This window comes from Saimiri boliviensis, chromosome 1 (genome assembly GCF_048565385.1).
Source record: "Saimiri boliviensis isolate mSaiBol1 chromosome 1, mSaiBol1.pri, whole genome shotgun sequence".
Taxonomy (NCBI): Eukaryota; Metazoa; Chordata; class Mammalia; order Primates; family Cebidae; genus Saimiri; species Saimiri boliviensis.
In genome coordinates this window covers 127,567,824-127,587,095 of record NC_133449.1, presented here as the reverse complement: position 1 = coordinate 127,587,095, position 19,272 = coordinate 127,567,824, and the positions used below count along the sequence as shown (strand labels likewise).

The following is a 19,272-nucleotide window of genomic DNA, read 5'->3' as shown; positions in this document are numbered from 1 at the left end:
ACATTGATCAGACACTAATTAATAACCCTGCTAAAACAAGTATCAACACTTTTTGGAGAAAGAACAGAAACTAGTGTTCTCTAAAGTGCACTGTCACAATGTCCAATAAACAATCAAGAAGGACTAGACATACAAAGTAACAGGATAATGTGAACCATAGTTATTAATGTTTAAAAAGCAGTCAATTGAAAGCAAACCTAAAATGGACCAGATTTTAGGATTAGCAAAAAAGACTTTAAAGCAGCCGTCAAACTTACGTTCACAGAATCAGAGCAAAATGTGGTCTTGGTGAGTGAGCAGGTAGGGAACCTCAGCAGAGAGATAAAAGCAATGGAAAATACAAATCCTTGAAATGAAAAGTAAAGTGTTATTTGGGAGTTAAAAAAGGATTCTATGGGCAATTAAAATGGGAAACTCATGTATAAAAAGATTTAAATGGGTTGGTTGACTGCAGTACTTCTTAGCGCCTTTAATATGCTACACACGTGATGAATCTCCAAAAAAAGAAGATGGAATACAAGGCTTGCCACACATTTGACTACAGAACTCAGCTCTCTCAGAGACAGTAGTCTGCAGAACACAAATGAGAATTACCCTTGGACTTTATGCTTGGATCTCTTCCAGCTGTGCCCATTCTCCGACCTGCCATGCTCTCCCATATCGCTACACCTCTGAACCCTATTTCCTCTGCTTTGAAACCCTTTATGTTCCCACATTTAACTGATTAACTCTTAATCCTTCAAAACTTATCATAACTGTCCTCATCTTTCTGAAGCCTTCCCCAGCTCCCTCTCACAGAATCGGTCACTCCTTCTCCTGAGATTCTGGAGCACTTTGTAGAAACATCCACTGAGTCATCATTTGCCATGCTGCAATGTAATTATATGTTTACATGGCTCTTGTTGTGACCTCCTTGTGGGGACTGTCACCTCCTCAAGAGCAGTGACCAATCTGATTCATCTAGATGTCCTCAATGCACAGTATAAGGCCAGGGATTGGCAGCATCATAACTGCTGAGTGAGCAATGCCTTACTTCGAAGGATGACAGCCAATGGAAATCAAGGATCATGACTGGGACTATCCACCCTCCAATATTCAGCAGCATTAAGACAAGTCCCTGCAATCCTCCGAGGCACAGTGTTTCATGATGAGTAGGAACACAAACTCTGGGGCCAATGGCCAGGGTTCATATCTACACTTTATCACTTGCTATCTACATGACCTGAAGCAAGTTATTTAACTTCCTTTAGCCTCAGATTCCCCATCTGGAAAATGAGGATAGTAGCCTCCTCTATCTGACAGGATATGTGGGGATTAAATGAGATAATTCATGTAACAGAGCTACAAATCCCAACACACAGAAAGCACTCAGTGAGCAGTGGCTATTTATGCTATTACATTTTCCTGCTTGTCCCCTGCCTGTCACCACCTCCCCTCCTGTGTTCAGTCGATTATCGAAGGTTCCATTCTAGCTTCCTTACCACTGACCCCCTGCCTTTTACTACCATCCATGACCAACACCTGTCCACCCATTCATATCCGGGGGCAGCCTAAGCCGCCAGCATGCACCCATCCCCACACGCACCTCCAGGGCTGTATGCACAGGTCCAACTCATCCCTCAAAGCCAGATTCAAGCCAAGTCTGCCTGTGAAGCTTCACCTTCCCTCCTGTAGCATTCGTCTGGTCCACATGATGGGCATTTGCCGGCGTACCCCATTTGTTTCACATAGGCCAGTGCTCCTCCCTCAGAAAGACGATGGTCCTTCTGGCCAGCGGCCTAAGCTCATTTTATTTCCTTCTGTGACTGGCTCCTAAATTCAAGACCCAGGCAAGGGCCATGGCAGGATACTGAGAGTGCAACAGTGCATCACACCATCTCTATAGATGTCCCTTGAGGTCGCAGTGATGAGATAGTGGAGTCCCATGACCAGCTGCCTCCAGAGTCCACGCAGCAGGTTCTATGTGTGACCTTCAAGGTTTTAGATAACTGAACCTTATACTCAGTGGTGTGATGTTATCTAAAATGGTTTGATGATCGTGGGCTGCATGAATAGAAGCTCAGGGTACAGCACAAAAGCAAGGGTTTTGTGTCTTCCCAAATGGTGTGATATATTGTGTTTCATCCCTGCACACTGACAGATTGTCATAGCAACACCAAGAACACACAAACAAGGGAAGCATGAATGTCTAGTAGTCTAGAAATGACCTCCAAGGGGTAACAGTCAGAAAACGTAAGAATTTTATACCCTTCTGTGTGAGGTCCTTTAATAAAGATTGTTAGGGGGTTTTTTAACCTTAAAATCTAGCGTTTACAGTGAGGTAGCTACTATATCCTAGCAAGCCTAGCAAGCATAGAATCTGCTGCCTGGACTCTGGAGGCAGCTGGTCGTGGGACTCCTATTATCTCTTCATTGTGACCCAAAGGGACATCTATAGAGACGGTGTGATGCACTGTTGCACTCTCAGGATCCTGCCATGGCCCTTGCCTGGGTCTTGAATTTAGGAGCCAGTCACAGAAGGAGTCATTATTGTTTTGTTTTTAAATCAAATCAAAATATTGTTTTGTTTTTAAATCAAATCAAACTGCTAAACCTTATTGATCAAGTTGTTTGGAAACATTCTTTCTTCTTTTTTTTTTCTCCCATCCCAATCTTAATTATAGAAAAGCCAACCCCCAGTACTCTCTTCCAATCAGGGTTTCAAAACACCATGAACTATCTCAAATGAAATGTGAGGTCTGGAAATCAGTGGGAAGAATAGTCTGTAAACTGAGCATTCAGTGTAGGAAGACAGTGAATATTATCTTGCAAAACTGGAATTATGTTACTGAAAAAGTGTAAGGTGACTATTCATGCCCACATGAGATCATAAGGGAGACTCAACAGACACAGCCAATGGCGGGACCCACACTGCAAAACCTAATGATGATTAAACAGTCCAAGAGGCTTAAGATGCTCAGAGGAAGAAAGGAAAAGATAGAATCCACAGGGCAGTGAGAAGACACTGGGGAAAATAAGGAGACAAATAGAAATAAAATAGATAGCCATTAAGGTTAAAACACTCCATAGACAAGTTAGACCACAGCCACCAGCCACTAGCCCACCAGCTCACCAGCCACCAGTCATCTTAGACTAGATGACTAGAGAGAGGACTTGTGGTTTGGAAGATGATTCTGAGGAAATCAGACCAGAACACAGAGAAAGAGCAGAAATTATGAAACTGAAATCAATGTAATGTGAAGAGTAGAATGACAAAATTCAATATAAATTTAACAGGAATTCGAAGGAAAAAACAGGGAGAGTGACGGAGAGGCAACATGCTGAAGAGATAATGGAGGATAATTACCTGAATTGAAGAAGGGTGAGTGCTCAAACTGAAAAGGCACACTGAATTATGAGCAGGATACATGAAAATAAATCCACCTGTAGTCACACCATAATGACTCTGAGGAGTGTCAAATACAAAAATCAAATATTAAGATTTTCTTAAGAATGGGAACTAATGTAAGTTACTGAGAAGCTATATCCTGTCTTTTCTGGTAGGCTGGTGGGCTGGTGGCTGGTGGGTTGGTGGCTGGTGGGTTGGTGGGCTGGTGACTGGTGGGCCAGCGGACTGGTGGGCTGCTGGGCCAATGGCTGGTGGCTGGTGGGCTGATGGCTGGTGGGCTAGTGGGCTGGTGGCTGGTGGGCTGATGGCTGGTGGGCTAGTGGGCTAGTGGCTGGTGGGCTGGTGAGCTAGTGGCTGGTGGCTGGTGGGTTGGTGAGCTAGTGGGTGGCAGGCTGGCAGGCTGGTGGGCTGGCAGGCTGGAGGCTGGCAGGCTGGTGGGCTGGTTGGCTAGTGGGCTTGCAGGCAGATGGCTGGCAGGCTGGTGGGCTGGCTGGTGGGCTGGTGGGCTGGTAGGCTGGTTGGCTGGTGGGCTGGTGGCTGGTAGGCTGGCAGGTTGGTGGCTGGTGGCTGGTGGGCTGGTAGGCTTGAGGGCTAGTGGGCTAGTGGCTGGTGGGCTGGTGGCTGCAGGCTGGTGGCTGGAGGGCTGGCAAGTTCGTGGCTGGTGGGCTGGTGACAGGTAGGCTGGTGGGCTGGTGGCTGGTGGGCTAGTGGGCTGGTAAGCTGGTGGCTGGTGGGCTGGTAGACTGGCGGGTTGGTGGCTGGTGGGTTGGTGGCTGGCGAGCCAGTGGACTGGTGGGTTGGTAGTTGGTGTCTGGTGGGCTGGTGGGCAAGTTGTCTTCAGCTTCTAGCCAGAGAATGAATGCATCAATAACTGAGAAGTAGTCAGTTACTCTCCAAGTGGAAGGTAGGCTACTTGAGCAAGCCATTTAGACCAAGAAGAAGGTGGCAATTTCATCCAAATCACTCTGCAAGGCCTCATTGTTAAGATTTGTTGATAACATGGGCTTGGGCTTTCACTCTTTAACATGTGTGGGTGCACATGTGTGTGATAGAGGGCTTATCTGCAATCCATCTCCTCTTTGTTAGTAATGTACATAAAAGGATAATGAAAATCTCCCAGGGCAGGAGTTCTCAATCCTGGCTGCGAATACACCGATGCCCAGGTGAGCCCATGCTTCAACTCTCTGGAGAGTTGATATAGATGAGTCTATGTCAAGAGGCCACCTCCTCTATCCATGCCCTGAAGGAACTCAGCCAGTGTGCCTGCAGTACGTGTCGACTGCTTCTCTGGGCATCAAGTCCCGTGAGGCTCCCCCAGCCGTGATGGGGCTGCCAGTCCCCTGCATTCTCCACCTTCTTTAAATCATGGTTGTGTCCACTGCACGCTCCGAGTCCTGTTGTAAACCGAAGCCTCACCAGAGGCAGGGGTGAAAGACTTTTTCTCTTTAGACTACTTACTTGGGTAAAATGTAAACATGACCTTTGGGAACTGCTAACCTGACCACCTGAGGGTTGATTCCAGTAGGAACTAAGAATATCTTCACCATTTTCACTTGCAGAATTACAAAGAGATGATGAAAATTGAGTTCTGTTTTAAGCACCGTCACCCGGCAAAGCTTTACGCAAGCTTTGGAGCCAAAGTCTGCCGGGATGTACTTGTTGAAACTGCTTCTTTCATGTGTGGGAGGCTGGAAAAAAATCCCTGTGGTTTTTGGACCTTCAGCTTCTTCATAAAAGAATGAGGGGTAATTCTTCAGTAAAAAGAATGAGGGGGCTGGACCTTGTGGTCAAGGGGATCCAGGGTTTGGACCTCCAGGAAACTCTCCAAATCAGGGCCTTTGCTGGTACCCAGGCCTTTGTATTTTAAGTAGCTCCCACAGACAACACTGAGATACATCGCTAGCTATTGATCTTGATTACTTTAATTCCTAACATTTTCTACTAATACCCCCAGATTGTTTAAAGTAAAAACATTGTCTAATAACAGTGCTAAAAATTCACTCACAAAGTTTTAGTACTATGATTGCATTTAAATTGGATTTTGTTTTCAAAAGAAAAGAAACCTTAGATAAATAATTAATTTATAATAAAAGAAATCCAAGTACCAATGCTGTATTAATCAATATGACTCTAATATACATACTCATCATTTAAGTGAAACAAAGTACTTGGTTTAGGAGGAATATTACTAAGAAATGCCTTAGTTAGGAAATGTTCTGTAGCATTTATGATGAAAAAGGGACAGTGTAGGAGTTTCAAGCAAAACTACCTCATTTCATTACCAAACCGTTAGACCTGAGAATCAGAAGAAAGGTCTTACATCAGGGATGAGAATAAAGAACTGAAACTTGCCCTGGAATTGAGAACAGAAACTGGCTAAAAAGCAGAAGATAGCTGTAGAGAAAGCACCTTCTTGTCATAGCACCCAATGAGTGAACAAGAAAGAACGGACGAAAGGAAAATCCTGGTGGGCAAGGCTCAGGGCACCGCTGAGTGTTGGTGTCTCTGGTCTATGTGGAGAGGCATGAGTACTGTCTCAGCATCTGAGGATAAACTAGACACTACACCCCCGCACAGACAGTGCACACCTCAACTCCCACCCCTCACCTCTGGGCAAAGATGGGGCAGAACTACAACTCTAAGGCTATTAAGTGCCTCATCCGATCAAAATCAAGCCTCAGAATAGAAACTGAGTTGACTTATAGAAAAATAAAATTGTTTTTCTTGTCCACTCAAGTTTGTGGACTGGTACATATCCCTGCCACAGAGTCACTGTGGTCTTTACCTTTGTTTACCTCTGCTCTATGACTCAAATGGAGATCTTGGCATACCCTGAGTCCTTCCTGCTCCTTCCACTTCTTCAAGTATAGATTGCTCCTTCCTCCCTCCATTAACAATGGGAGGATTTAGTCATTCGCTCCCTCATTTCATTCATTCATTCTGTAAACACCGCATCAGAGACGACTTCAGGCAACAGAAATAATCGCAGGAGGCTGGATGCGGTGGCTTGTTGCCTGTAATCCTAGCACTTGGGGAGGCTGAGGTGGATGGATTACCTGAGATCAAGAGTTCAAGACCAGCCTGGCCAACATGGTGAAACACTGTATCTACTAAAAATACAAAAATTATCTGGGTGTAGTGGTGGTTGCCTGTAATCCCAGCTACTCAGGAGGCTGAGGCAGGAGAGTTGCTTGCACGTGGGAGGCAGAGGTTGCAGTGAGCCGAGATCATGCCACTGGGCTCCAGCCTGGGCAACAAGAATAAAACTCTGTCCCAAGAAACAAGAAAGAAAGAAAAGAAAAGAAAGAGAGAGAAAGAAAGAGGGAGAGAGAAAAGAAGAAAGGAAGGAAGGAACGAAGGAATGAAGGAAGGCAGACAAGCAGGGAGCAGGACCAAGTTCCTTTTCCCCTGAAGACTACATTTTGAAGGTGAGCGACAGACAGTAAACAAATATATAACATGTCAAGTGGTGACAAGTGCTCTGAAGATAAATATAGTAGGGGAAAGGAATGAAGAAAGACAGGAGGCAGATGTTATTTTAGAGGGGGTCAGGGAGGCCTCTATGTTGACCTGACATTTGAGCAGAGAGTTCTGTGAACTTATAAAAATGCTTTCTACATAGGATAACCACAGATAATCAGCCAACTGGCACAGCAGGGGAACTGTTCCCTCAGCAGTACACCCAGAGCCTTGTCACAGTGTAAGGCTAAATCAAATGACATCTAAAAGAGGTGTAAATGCCACCTGGGTATGCATCCTCACAGATGAAAGAAACTGAGCGAAAATAAAAACTGGTAGCAGTAGAAATGGGCTCCCATTCAAGACAATGTTCCTGTAAACATGTATCGAATTACTTAGCAAAAGAATAGACTTGTGACAAAATCTAAATACCTAAAACTATCCAAAGGATATTTCCAAATTATGTTTTCCTTATACTGCATTGATCTGAAAATGGTGAGGAAAGGTTTAGAGGTGCGTGCTCCCCCAGGCACAGTGGCTCACTCCTGTAATCCCAATAGTTTGGGAGGCCAAAGCAGGAGGATCGTTGAGTCCAGGAGCTCCAGACCAGCATGGGCAACATAGCAAGACTCCATCTCTATAAAAAATTTAAAAATTAAGGCCAGGCGCGGTGGCTCACGCCTGTAATCCCAGCACTTTGGAAGGCCGAGGCGGGTGGATCACGAGGTAAAGAGATCAAGACCATCCTGGTCAACATGGTGAAACCCCGTCTCTGCTAAAAATACAAAAAATTAGCTGGGCATGGTGGCACGTGCCTGTAATCCCAGCTACTCAGGAGGCTGAGGCAGGAGAATTGCCTGAACCCAGGAGGCGGAGGTTGCGGTGAGCAGATCGCGCCATTGCACTCCAGCCTGGGTAACAAGAGCGAAACTCCGTCTAAAAAAAAAAAAAAAAAAAAAAAAAAATTTAAAAATTAGCGGGGCATGGTGACATACACCTATAGACCCAGCTACTCAGAAGGCTGAGGTGGGAGGATCCGTGAGTCCAGGAGTGTGAGGCTGCAATAAGCTATGATTGTGCCACTCCAGGCCAAGCAACAGAGCGAGACTTTATCTCTGAACAAAAATAGAAGTTCAAGGTCCCAGTCATGTTCCAAGTTTCCACAGAGACACACAATACAGCTTATGGAAGGCCTCTTCTCAACTGCAAGTAAGAAGCACAAGGTGTGTGGGGGCTAGACAGTGAGACGTCATGGTCAGAGGAGCCTACATCTAACTGGAACTGAGACAGGAACGTTAAATAACTTGCCCAAGAGCACACAGCCAGTGAGGCAGGAAGCCAGTATGAAAACTCAAGCAAATCTCAGGGGCATTATGCTGAGTGAGGAAAAAAGCCAATCTTAAAAGGTTACATATTGTCTAATTCCATAACATTCTTGTGTAACATTCTTGAAATTACAAAATTATCAAAACGGAGAATGGGTTCCAGGTCAGAGGGGCAGGGAGGGAGGTGGCTGTAGCCATAGCAGCGTAGGATAAGAAGCGCTCACAATGATAGAACAGGTCTGGGTCTTGATTGTGGTGGTGGCGTCACAGAAGTCGATGTGTGGTACAGACGCACAGAATTAAATACACACGCGCACGCACACACACACACACACACACAAATGTATTAAAGCTGGTGAAATCTGAAAAAGCTCTGTGGATTGTCCCAGTGTCAATCTCCCGGTTTCAATAGTGTTGAGTAGTATGTAAGATACTACCACTGGGTGAAGCTGAATGAAGGGCACAGAGGATTTCTGTTTTTATTTCTTACAACTGTGCTTGAATCTGTAATTACTTCAAAATAAAAAGTTAAAAAGCAAACAAAAAGCAACTCAGGCAATTGGAAGCTTGAGCCTAAGCCATAACTATGATGTAGGGTCAGTAGCTGTGAAATTTTTATAAATCAAGAGATTTTTAAAAATTAAACAATATGATATTTAACAATTTCTATTATTCGGCAATGTTCTGTTTACCTGTTAATGAACAAGGAAAATGTCATTTAAAATAGTTTTCAAATGAGCGTATTAAGTATTTTCTCTAAACCCTTACTTTCTCATAATATAACCCACATAAAACATCCCAATTCAACATAAGGGGGGAAAACAGTGTCAACTATCTGCATTTCTTTCATAAGCCCCCATTAAAATACAAACTTCTATCGATAGAAAAGTAATGAGGAAACAAAACCTTTAAAATAATCCTTGGCCAGGTGTGGTGTCTCATGCCTGTAAGCCTAGCACTTTGGGAGGCCAAGGTGGGAGGATCACTTGAGGCCAAGAGTTCAAGACCAGCCTGGCCAACATGGTGACACCTCGTCTCTATTAAAAATACAAAAATAGCCCAAATGTGGTGGCACATGCCTGTAATCCCAGCTACTTGGGAGGCTGAGGCAGGTGAATCGCTTGAACCCAGGAGGCTGAGGTTGCAGTGAGCCGAGATTGCACCCACCGCATTCTAGCCTGGGCAACAGAGTAAGACTGTCTCAAAAAATAAAAAAAAAAAATTAAAAATAATCATCCATGTCCAGCACCATGGACTGAATTGTCCATGTAACATTCACATGTTTCTTCTGCATTTGTGGAAGGCTGCAGGGAGAAAGGAGTCCCTTTGCTCAGCGTTCCTTCTACAAGTGTCCTCCAAATCCATGGCAAAAGTAACTTCCCTTTTGTTCATCTTCAGTTGTTTTGATTTTTCTGAAATTTTACATTTTAGGCTCTGGAGGATACTGTATCATATGTATAGCAACAATCTGTGCAAACTGTTATACTTAATTGTGGGAAAATGCGTTTACAAAGCAGATTTGAGATAGCATAGGATGGTGACCTGGCTCTACAGAGACCACAAGGAAGGAAGCCAAATAGTCTGGCAAGACTGTGATCCGGGAATGCAAACCTGGGCCTGAGAAGGAGGAGGGGAAATTCCCCAGAGAGGCCTCAGAGCCCTGGGGAACCCGAGAGCAGGGAAAGAACCAGCCCAACCTGTGAACTCCTGGAAAGAGCTGGGAAGTGAAGATCCTCTCAGCCCTAAGCCAGGCAGCCCAGGGACAGTAACGGGGCATAAGCCCGGTGGGCTGCACCTGCAGCTCTGGAATACCTGACTCTCCCTCACTTCCTCTGTCTGCCCCTTCTCCCTTTGTATAATAGGAACAGACTGTTGAGAAAAAAAAAAATAAATACTGTTTTCATTGTAAATCTGAGAAATTATCAATGAGAAATATTTTCTGCTCATGGGCCTCATGGTCTGCATCCCAGGAGCTGGGTGCTGGGTGACAATGAAAAGAGTTTTGAGGGATATGGTGCTAGAGCAGAGCTCAGGAGAGGATAAGTTGAGCAAAGATTTGACATGTAGTTCATTTCATTTTCCTGCTTTTCAGTATTTGTATTCGATTTCAGACTTTCCCATTAAGTACCCGTAATCCCAGCACTTTGGGAGGCCAAGGTAGAAAGGACTGCCTGAACTCTGGAGTTCAAGACCAGCCTGGGCAACATAGTGAGACCCCCAGTGCCACTAAAATAAATAAACATTACCTGGGTATGGTGGTGTGTGCCTGTAGTCCCAGCTACTTGGGAGGCTGAGATGGGAGAATCTTTGAGCCTCAGAGGTAGAGGCTGCAGTGAGCCATAATGGCGTCACTGCAGTCCAACCTGTGCTACAGAGCAAAACCCTGTCTCAGAAGAACAAAACATACAAGGGGTAGGGGGAATAGACTTTCCCATTAATTTCTGATGAACCCCAAAATGGGTTAGTGTTGGTGATTTTATAGCCTCCAGCAGTCAGTGCAAAGACTTCCAGATTCCTATGTGTGAGACTTAGGCCTCGTGGGTATAATAAGTAGGGGAATTGGCCAAGCTCACAGTGATCCTGTCACTGCCCTTGTTACCTAAAGGAATAGAAGAGCACCCAGGGGCTGTGGGTGCATGAAATATTCCACCCTCACTCCCACCCGCTCCCAAACACAGTTGGTGGGCCCTACCTCTACTTCCTGCAACTGAAAGTGAGTTGGAAATTCTGGTTCTGTCTGTTCTGTCTTTTGAGCAGACCCTGGCCTGGCCCTGCCATGGTCTTGGATGGGTTTCTTAATTTCTAGGCCTCAGTTTTCTTTTTTATAATAATGATGATTATTATAATAGTGACATTGTTGAATATCTGCCCTTTGCAAGGTAACTCCGTGGTAATTTAGTTTATTCAATTCTTACAACTAATCTTTAGTATTTATTTTTACCATTTTTAAAAAACATAAAACTGTGGAAACTGAAGTTTAGACAGGCTGAGTAATTTGTGAAACCACAGCCAGAAGTGGAGGGGATACTTCCAAAAACAGACTCAAAGAAATATTCAAGGTCCATTTCTTGTTCTAAAATCTTACGGCGATTTTGGTGTAAAATGATTCACAAGAAGCAACATCACATTGTCAAAATGAAAATCATATTTCCTCCACCAAAAAGAGCAGTTCTCTTACTAGCAGTTATATTTTCCAGTGTGACAGAACACATATTTTATGGAGATTAAAGACTCTGCTACTAATATTCCCTTGTGTGTGTAAACTATGAAAGGGCTTCAGAGCACCAAACTTTTATGACAGTGCATGGTGACCACTGTTAGAACGATGTATTGTATAACTGAAAATTGCAAAGAGAGTAGATTTTCAGCATTCTCACCACAAAAAAATGCATGTTAGGCAATGCATATATTAGCTTAATTTAGGCCTTCCACAATGTATACATATTTAAAAACATTACATACACAATAACTATATATAATTATTGTTTGTTAATTTTAAAAATTAGTTTTAAAAACTTTAGGACTGAATACGGGTGCTCACCATAAAGCAGACTAAAGGTGAAACAAAATTATTCCCCTTGAGATTTTGCACAGACTATTTCTTTGCTGACATTTTAAAGAATAATTCAGACATGTGTTAATTCATGGGCATAAAGACATCTGACCAGCCATGGAGTGTGGTTTTAAAATACCAGATTTCTTTATTTCATTTGTTTATTTATTTTTCTGGAGACAGTTTCTCTCTTGTCACCTAGGCTGGAGTGGAATGGTGTAAGCCCTCAATACATTGTTCAATGGCCTTTTTTCCCCTGAATAGCTTTCCATGGCTATTAGTTGCCACCAAGTAATGCAATATTAAGTACAACTGAATGACGGGTGAGGCAGGCTTCTTTAATAATGGTGTTTAGGAACATTCAGAAACTCAGGGAAACTTAAAAATCAATGTGAAAGTACTTATCAGTACTAGAGAGAACAATGGTAAGGGGAGGTGGAAGGAACAAGAAAAATACTAGGGTATTATTTCCCTCCTTTTAATTGAAAGACTGCCAAACCACACGACACTTTTCAAAAGTCACAAGATTAATAATTAAATATCGCAGGAGAGAAAAAGTCACAGTGGCGCTCTGGAGGAGTTGAAAGGGCAGGCTAAGATTTTGATTCATGTTCAACTTGGCTGTTTGTCCCAAAAACATTTCTAAAGAATGTTAGAAAGATGAATATAAGCTTATAAACTGTGTCAGGAAGCTTGGGAGGAAAATATTGAACAAACCCATTGTTAATTCTCACATCTAAATCCAGTATATTTATTAGTAAAGGTATATGTGGTAGTGGTAATGGTCATTGAAACCTTAGCTCATGTGGATTTAGAAACTGCGTAAGAATCTAGTTTTACTGAGGAATATATGAGTAAAGATCTTCAAATATGGGATCCACATTGATACAAAGCTCAGCCCACTCACTCAGGAGCTACTACCCTCATCCTGCCACATGAATCTGACTTAGGTCTATTTACCCTTACCCTAAGTTACCATGATTTACTACTAAGTTGAACAGACTTAAACCATAGGCTTTGTGAGCTGGCTTCTTTTTAAGATGACACCCGGGGAAGTCTACCAAGGAATAAGGGGCACAGGGGATAAAATGAGCAGGTTACTCCGCATCCTGAAGAAGACAGACAAGACGCCATATTCCTTCTTATTCACTTAACTTCTATGGGCTTTGTTCCTACTTTAGACTGGATGAAAGAGACAGAGAACTGAAAATAAAGGAATATCAGTTAAAGAAGTTAAAAAGGGTGGGTAAAGAAAGAAATGGGTAGAACCCAGAGTTCCCTTCATTTAATACTCCCACCTCTTTTCTCCTTTGGTTGATTCCTTTCTATTCTATAGTATTTTGTATATTGTCTGTCTTATCCACCAGATTTTAAGCTCTCTGGAGAAGGACCATGTCTTAATGATCTTTATATTTTAGTTCTGTTCATTCATCCATTCATTTATCCATTCATGCAGTAAGTGTTACTGAGTGCCCAATGAGCCAGTTACTATTGTAGAAGCTTGGGATACATCAATGAGCAAAACAAATGGGGGGAAAGATTAGTAATAACAATACATTTAATAAGTAAAGTATATAGTATTTTAAAAAAAAGTGGTAAGTGTTATGGGAGAAAATGAGTTGTGGGAAGTAGAAAAGCTCCCCTTCAAAGTTTCCTTTCTTGTTAAAGAATAATAATAATAAATGTTAGAAATAATAGTCTCTTTTAAAGACTTTCTTCAAAGCCTTCTTGCTTTTCACTAGTGACTCCTTGTTAAGCCCTATCCTGTGTAACTGTTAGATATAAAGGAATAAGTACATTCTATGTCCTTGTGCTTTAACTAAGATATTTGTGCTAGACCTGCTCACAGGCATGTAGCACATTCTACATCCTTGTACTTTAACCAAGATATTTATATTACTACTTTTCTAAGTCCTTTGGCATGCAACTTCCTGTCCCTTCCCCATTTAGACTTCCTCTTTTCCTTTTGTTCTCCATTGCTTTTACCTGTTTTAAAAAGTTTTCAATTATTAGCCAATCACATTCAGTTTTAGATTGTGAGGTCTGGTTTCAACCAACCGAGATCAAACAGAGCAGTAAGGACAACTCCAAATGTATAAAGGATAAATATGTCTCCTTTTCCTGTGTTCTTTGTACTCTTGTGGCAAGATTGCTAGAGAAGCTACCCTTTCTGGAAGACATAAAGATTACCTTGCTGAGAGATCTTTAGTCTCAGTGATGATTTTTCTTTGTGGCATCGAGCGTTTGTTTCCAACATGAGTGCAAGGTAAAGAGGTTTGGGACTTGAGGGTAGGTGTATTAAGCTGCATTAATAACAGTGGTGATTAGCGTATGCTTCACCAAGAAAATCATAACTGAGCCAAGACTGAGAGGAAGTATGAAAGTGAGTCCAGCAGAGAACCAGGGAGGAGGGAGTTGGGAGAAAGTGCTTCAGGTCGAGGGCTAGAGCATAGGCCCTAGAGTAGAAGCACACCTGATACGTTCCAGGAACAAGATGGTGGTCAGTTCAGCTGAAACAGACTGAGACTGGAGGAATCCAGGGGAAAAGGAATTCAAAGACTGTGGCAAGCCAGCTCAGGGAAGCTTCTATCCTGAGATGGGAGCCACTGCAGCATGTGAATATTGAGAAACATGATATGTCTTATGTTTTAAATGGATCATTCTGGCTGGCAGGTTGGCAATAGACTATAAAAGCACAAATTTATGTCAAAATATAAAGCAAAGCCCAACAAAACTTTTAAAAAAATCAAAGATGAGTTTATATAGTGCCAGGCATGGATAGAAACACACCACTGGAAAAAGTTCACAGAGTAACTCATGAATTAGGAAAAGTCAGGGTTTTCTAAGTGTGAGAAAGACAGAAGGGAGTTTGGGGGTTATGTGAATTAAAGGCTGAAAAGTAGTGCTCTGGATAGGTTGGAACAGTGTTGATAAAACGTGCCTTTGTTAACTGGACGGAAAGGAGTCTTTGGTTAGGTCTAACAAGGGTCTGGTACAGGGGTCACTCGAAGTTCACAGTCCTTGATCTGCTTCAGTTGGTTAGAACCAGTTGTGGTATAGCATAGCATTCCATTTGGATATCTACTAGCCAAGTGCTGTAAGTGGAAAATTTTCTTTTACAGGTGAAAACAGGAAAACCTGTTAGGAAGCTCTTACAGAAATCCAAGCAGCAAATGACAAAGCTCACACCAGAGTGCAGTAGTGAAGGTGGTGAGAAGCAGTTAGATTTGGGTATACGTGGAGATGGTAAAGAATGACTTTCAGGTTTTTGGCCTGTGCAACTGGATGCTTGAAGTTGCCCTGGAGATACGAAACGCTATGAGTGGTGCAGGTTTGGGGGAAAGATTTGGAGTTTATGTGAGTTTAAGATGTCTATTAGACACGTGAGTGGGAACAGCAATAGAGACAGTGAGGTCTGGATGTTAACATGAAGAGGGGACCTGAAAGTGTATAGATGGTGTTGAACAGCAGGATACCAGGTGCATTCGCCTATGCAGCAAAGGAGACAGAACCCTGGAAAGCCTAACCATTTACCCCCTCCTAGTTCCAGTTTTAATTCATAGAAGGTATTCTTGGCCACCTCCTTAAGTATTTTGTGGAATAAAGTGGAGGCATCAATAGATCAAGGATCTTCATGCCTAATTCAGTGTTTCTTAAAAGAGTGGATACTTATTAGCAGCTACTTTTGACAGTCTCCTATGTCCCAGACACTAGTCTATATGCTTTACAAACATACATGCTTAATCTCTCCAAATGTATGTTATAATCCCCCAGATTAGGAACCTGAGGCCAGAAAAGTCAAGTAATTTGCCCAGCATCATATAGCTAGTAAAAGCAGGGCTGGAATTTAAGTTCAAATTTGTCTGAGTCTCTTATAATTCTGCCTTCAGTGGTAAATTACTAATCTGTGTAGAAAGCAAAATGAATAGAAAATGGGGAGTCCCAACAGCGTGTAGCTCCTGGCATATATCACTGTGCAACAGTCTTCAATCTTGAGCCTGTATCGGAATCACCTGGATGCCTTGTTTAAACAAACTGTTGGACGTCAACCCAGAATTCCTGATTCCACAGGTCTGGGATTTGGCCTGCTAATTTGCATTTCTAACAGGCTCCCAGGTGGTGTTGCTACTGCTAGTGTGGGGATGACACTTTGAGAACCACTGGTTTAGCGAGTTTTCCCTGATTCTGCCAGCTAATAGCCTCCACCTGCCAAATGGCCAGGTCTCTCCAATTACCAAAAGGGAAGAAGAGAGAAATTCACAACTAATTAGAACTGCTTCTGAGTCCTTAGCACGATAGTTCCTTCAGTTTTAACTCCTAGTTCTCTCCTTTCTGAGACACGTGGAAGTTGGGGAGTGGGAGTAAAGGATCATGGGGTGATGGTGGCTCCACTCCAGGTTTTCTCCAACACACAGTTTACCACGCTATCTAGCAAGACTTCTTTTACTGTTAGACTCTCAGCGGTCTCATTGTCATTTCCAGGGAAGAAAGTTCCATCATCACCTCTCCTGCTCCTAGTGTCCCTCAGGCATAGGGGAGGGTTCAGGTATGGTGGGCCTTAAAAGTTTATCCAACTATTGGGAGGGCCCCTTTAAGAACAAGAATACAAGCTTATAAATACACAATTAGGTGCAGGGCCTTGGAAGAAACTTGTGCAAGAGAGGGACCCTGCAGCTTAAGCTTCATTAGCTTCATGGGAAATCGAACGTATATCAAACATGTCTGTATATGTCTAAGATCCAATTATAGACAGATGCAAGTTATTTCCCATGGAGCTGCTGAGCCTCAGGCTAACCAGGGGATGTGGCTGATTGCTGTGTAAGAGAACCTGAGCACTTCATGGTTGGAAAGGCTTGTCCTGAACTTGGCAATGGGGGAAGGGCTGCTGACTGGCAAAGCTGGCACACTGGAGGCTAAGCAAAAGTGAGTTTACATATCCTTGGGTTTGATCTTTTCCGTGAGTTAAAAGCCTTCCAGAAATCTCTTGCCTTAGAGATTTTAAAAGCCAACTTAGAGATAATAGTTATTCCTAGTTCATCGAAACAAAATTTGACTACTCAATTCTAAGACTAATACTCAAAAAAGTAAAATTGCTTATTTATTTTTGGGGATGGAGTTTTACTCTTGTTCAGGGTATAGTGCAGTGGTGCGATCTTGGCTCACTGCAACTTCAGCCTCTTGGGTTTAAGCAATTCTCCTGCCTCAGCCTCCCGAGTACCTGGGATTACAGAAATGCACTACCACACCCAGCTAATTTTTTTTTTTTTTTTTTTAAGTAGAGATGGGTTTTCACCATGTTGGTAAGGCAGATCTCGAAATCCCAACCTCAGGTGATCTGCCCACCTCGGTCTCCCAAAGTGTTGGGATTAGAGGCGTGAGCCACTGTTCCCTGCACTTATTAAACAGGTTTGGGTTGTTTTGTTTTTGTTTTTGAGATTTAGTCTAGCTCTGGGGCCACAGGCACATGCCACCACACCCGGCCAATTTTTGTATTTTTAGTAGAGACGCAGTTTCACCATGTTGGCCAGGATGGTCTAGATCTCCGGACCTAGTGATCCGCCCGCCTTGGCCTCCCAAAGTGCTGGGATTACAGGCGTGAGCCACAGCGCCCAACCCTAAAAGTGCGTTTTTTAATCATTAGGGTAAGGTCATAAATACATATTAATTTATGAATAAATTTAAGTGCTTGCTTGACACAGGGGGCTACATCATAGAGTAGATCCTGGAGTTCCTTTTTTAAAGTCTTTCTAAAACCTTATTTTCTTATCTAGCTTGTTCTGAGACGTACTACGGGCAGACTTGGCCTTACAAACATACCTACTCACTCAACAAATACAGCTGAGGAAAGCAAAATGTCTCTGGGCTAGGAGCTGGGAGGAAGTTACTAACATGAGTAAAGAAGGATCCCCTCAAGAAATTAAATTAAGTCTTGGAGAGAATACCCACGCACACCAAGAACCTCAACCTAAGAGGAAAAGCGTGTCTAAGAGGCGTGAAATGGCTCGTGAAGAAAACAGACGTCTTAGGAATTCTTCTAGACCCAGCGCAGTGGCTTACGCCTGTGATCCCAGCACGTAGGCAGGCCGAGGCAGGCGGACTGCGGGAGCCCAGGAGTCCGAGACCGGCCTGGCCAACACAGTGAGACACCGTCTCTTAAAAGAAAAATTAGCTTGGCGTGGTGGTGGGCGGCAAAACCAGACCCTGTCTCGAAAGAGAGAGAAAGGCAAGGAAAGGAAAGGAAAAAGAATTCTTCCTCGAGAGAGGAAGCCGGTTACTGGATACTCGAAAGCGCAGTCTGCCCCTGCCTTCTCCGTCCAGGGTCACTGAGGCTTTCTGCACACACAACGTGTTCCGCGGCAAAGTGGGCATAAGCCAAGGCAAGAGGACTCCATCAAGCATCTCCTGGGTACAATGATTGGGAAAACCCAAGGATGAGTTCGGCGGGCCACCATCCTCAAGGAAGCACCATCAGGAACTGAGTCAGGCCCGGGGTATTCTCGACGTCAAAGAGGCCGAGGCGGGGATGCAGCCAGGAGGAGTCACTGGAACGGACCTTCCGCGCTCGTCTTGCGGTCCCGATGAGCACTCAAACCCCTGGAAGGCTCTCGCACTGTAGGGCACAGCAGGAAGGCTTGTCACCGCGCCAGAGAAGCGGACAAGCCTCCAGTCGCCCCGGAACTCCACCCCTGCCCCGCCCACGCAGCGCGGCGGCTGCGCGGCGAGGCCGCCCCGTCCCCACGTGATCGCCGTCACCGCCTCCGCGAAGCGGAAGCGGCCATTACAAGTCCTGGCGGCTGGACACGGGCCTGCCTCCCTCCTCCTCCTGCGCCGGGCAGCGGTAACGGGCTGGGGTTGTTCTGTTCTGGTTCTGTCTGGCCGTGAAGTCGCAAGCCTCCGGGAGTGGGACGAGGAGGCAGGGCCCAAGCGTTCCCGGGCTGACGGACTGACTGGCGGACTGACTGGCGGACCGCCCAAGTGTCGGCACAGCGGAGGCGGTGCCCAGAGCCGGGCCCCGCCCCTCGCAAGCCAGCTCTCAGAGCCTGTGGCCCGTGCCCGTTTCCAGTATGGCCGCCCGCCGCGCATGACCCGCGGCCTCTCCGCTCCGAGTCCTCGTAGGCGATGCCCAGGCCGAGGCCGTGACTGACACTCTAGCTCACACGCACGCACGGACCCAGGCCCACGACCGGAGCCCGAGCCCTGGGCTCTGAACCGTTGTCGCCCTCGGCGCCGCGGCCAGAACCCGGACCACGGCTTCCGCGCCGCCGCTGCCGCCTCGCCCAGAAGGGCCGCGCCGGATCTCGAGCGCGGCGGCCCCCGGCCGGCAGGGATGGGGAAGCGGGCGGGAGGAGGAGCAGCCGGAGCAGCCGGAGCCGCCGCCGCCGCCGCCGCCTCCACCTCCACGTCTGCCGGAGCCGGGCTGGAGCCCACTGCCGGCCGTAGCGGGGGCCCGCGAAGCGCGACCGCCGGCCTCCTGGGAGCGCTGCACCTGGTGATGACCCTTGTCGTGGCCGCGGCGCGGGCCGAGAAGGAAGGTGGGTGTTCGCTGG

The 19,272-nt window shown here is 45.0% G+C and overlaps 1 protein-coding gene across 5 annotated transcripts in view; it reads left to right on the top strand.

The window, feature by feature from the left end:
* Nucleotides 1-18,501: 18,501 nt before the first annotated feature.
* Nucleotides 18,502-19,272, top strand: part of TMEM131 (transmembrane protein 131) — a 237,339-nt gene continuing 236,568 nt past the window's right edge. For 3 of the 5 annotated variants that reach the window (XM_039478717.2, XM_074403811.1, XM_010352041.3), the window contains exon 1: nt 18,503-19,257. In XM_039478717.2, the coding sequence (XP_039334651.1) occupies nt 19,053-19,257 (205 nt within the window). In that variant the 5' untranslated portion in view covers nt 18,503-19,052. Of the gene's footprint in view, nt 19,258-19,272 lie in introns of all 5 variants that reach the window. The other 2 variants (XM_074403805.1, XM_074403800.1) reach the window with 1 other exon arrangement.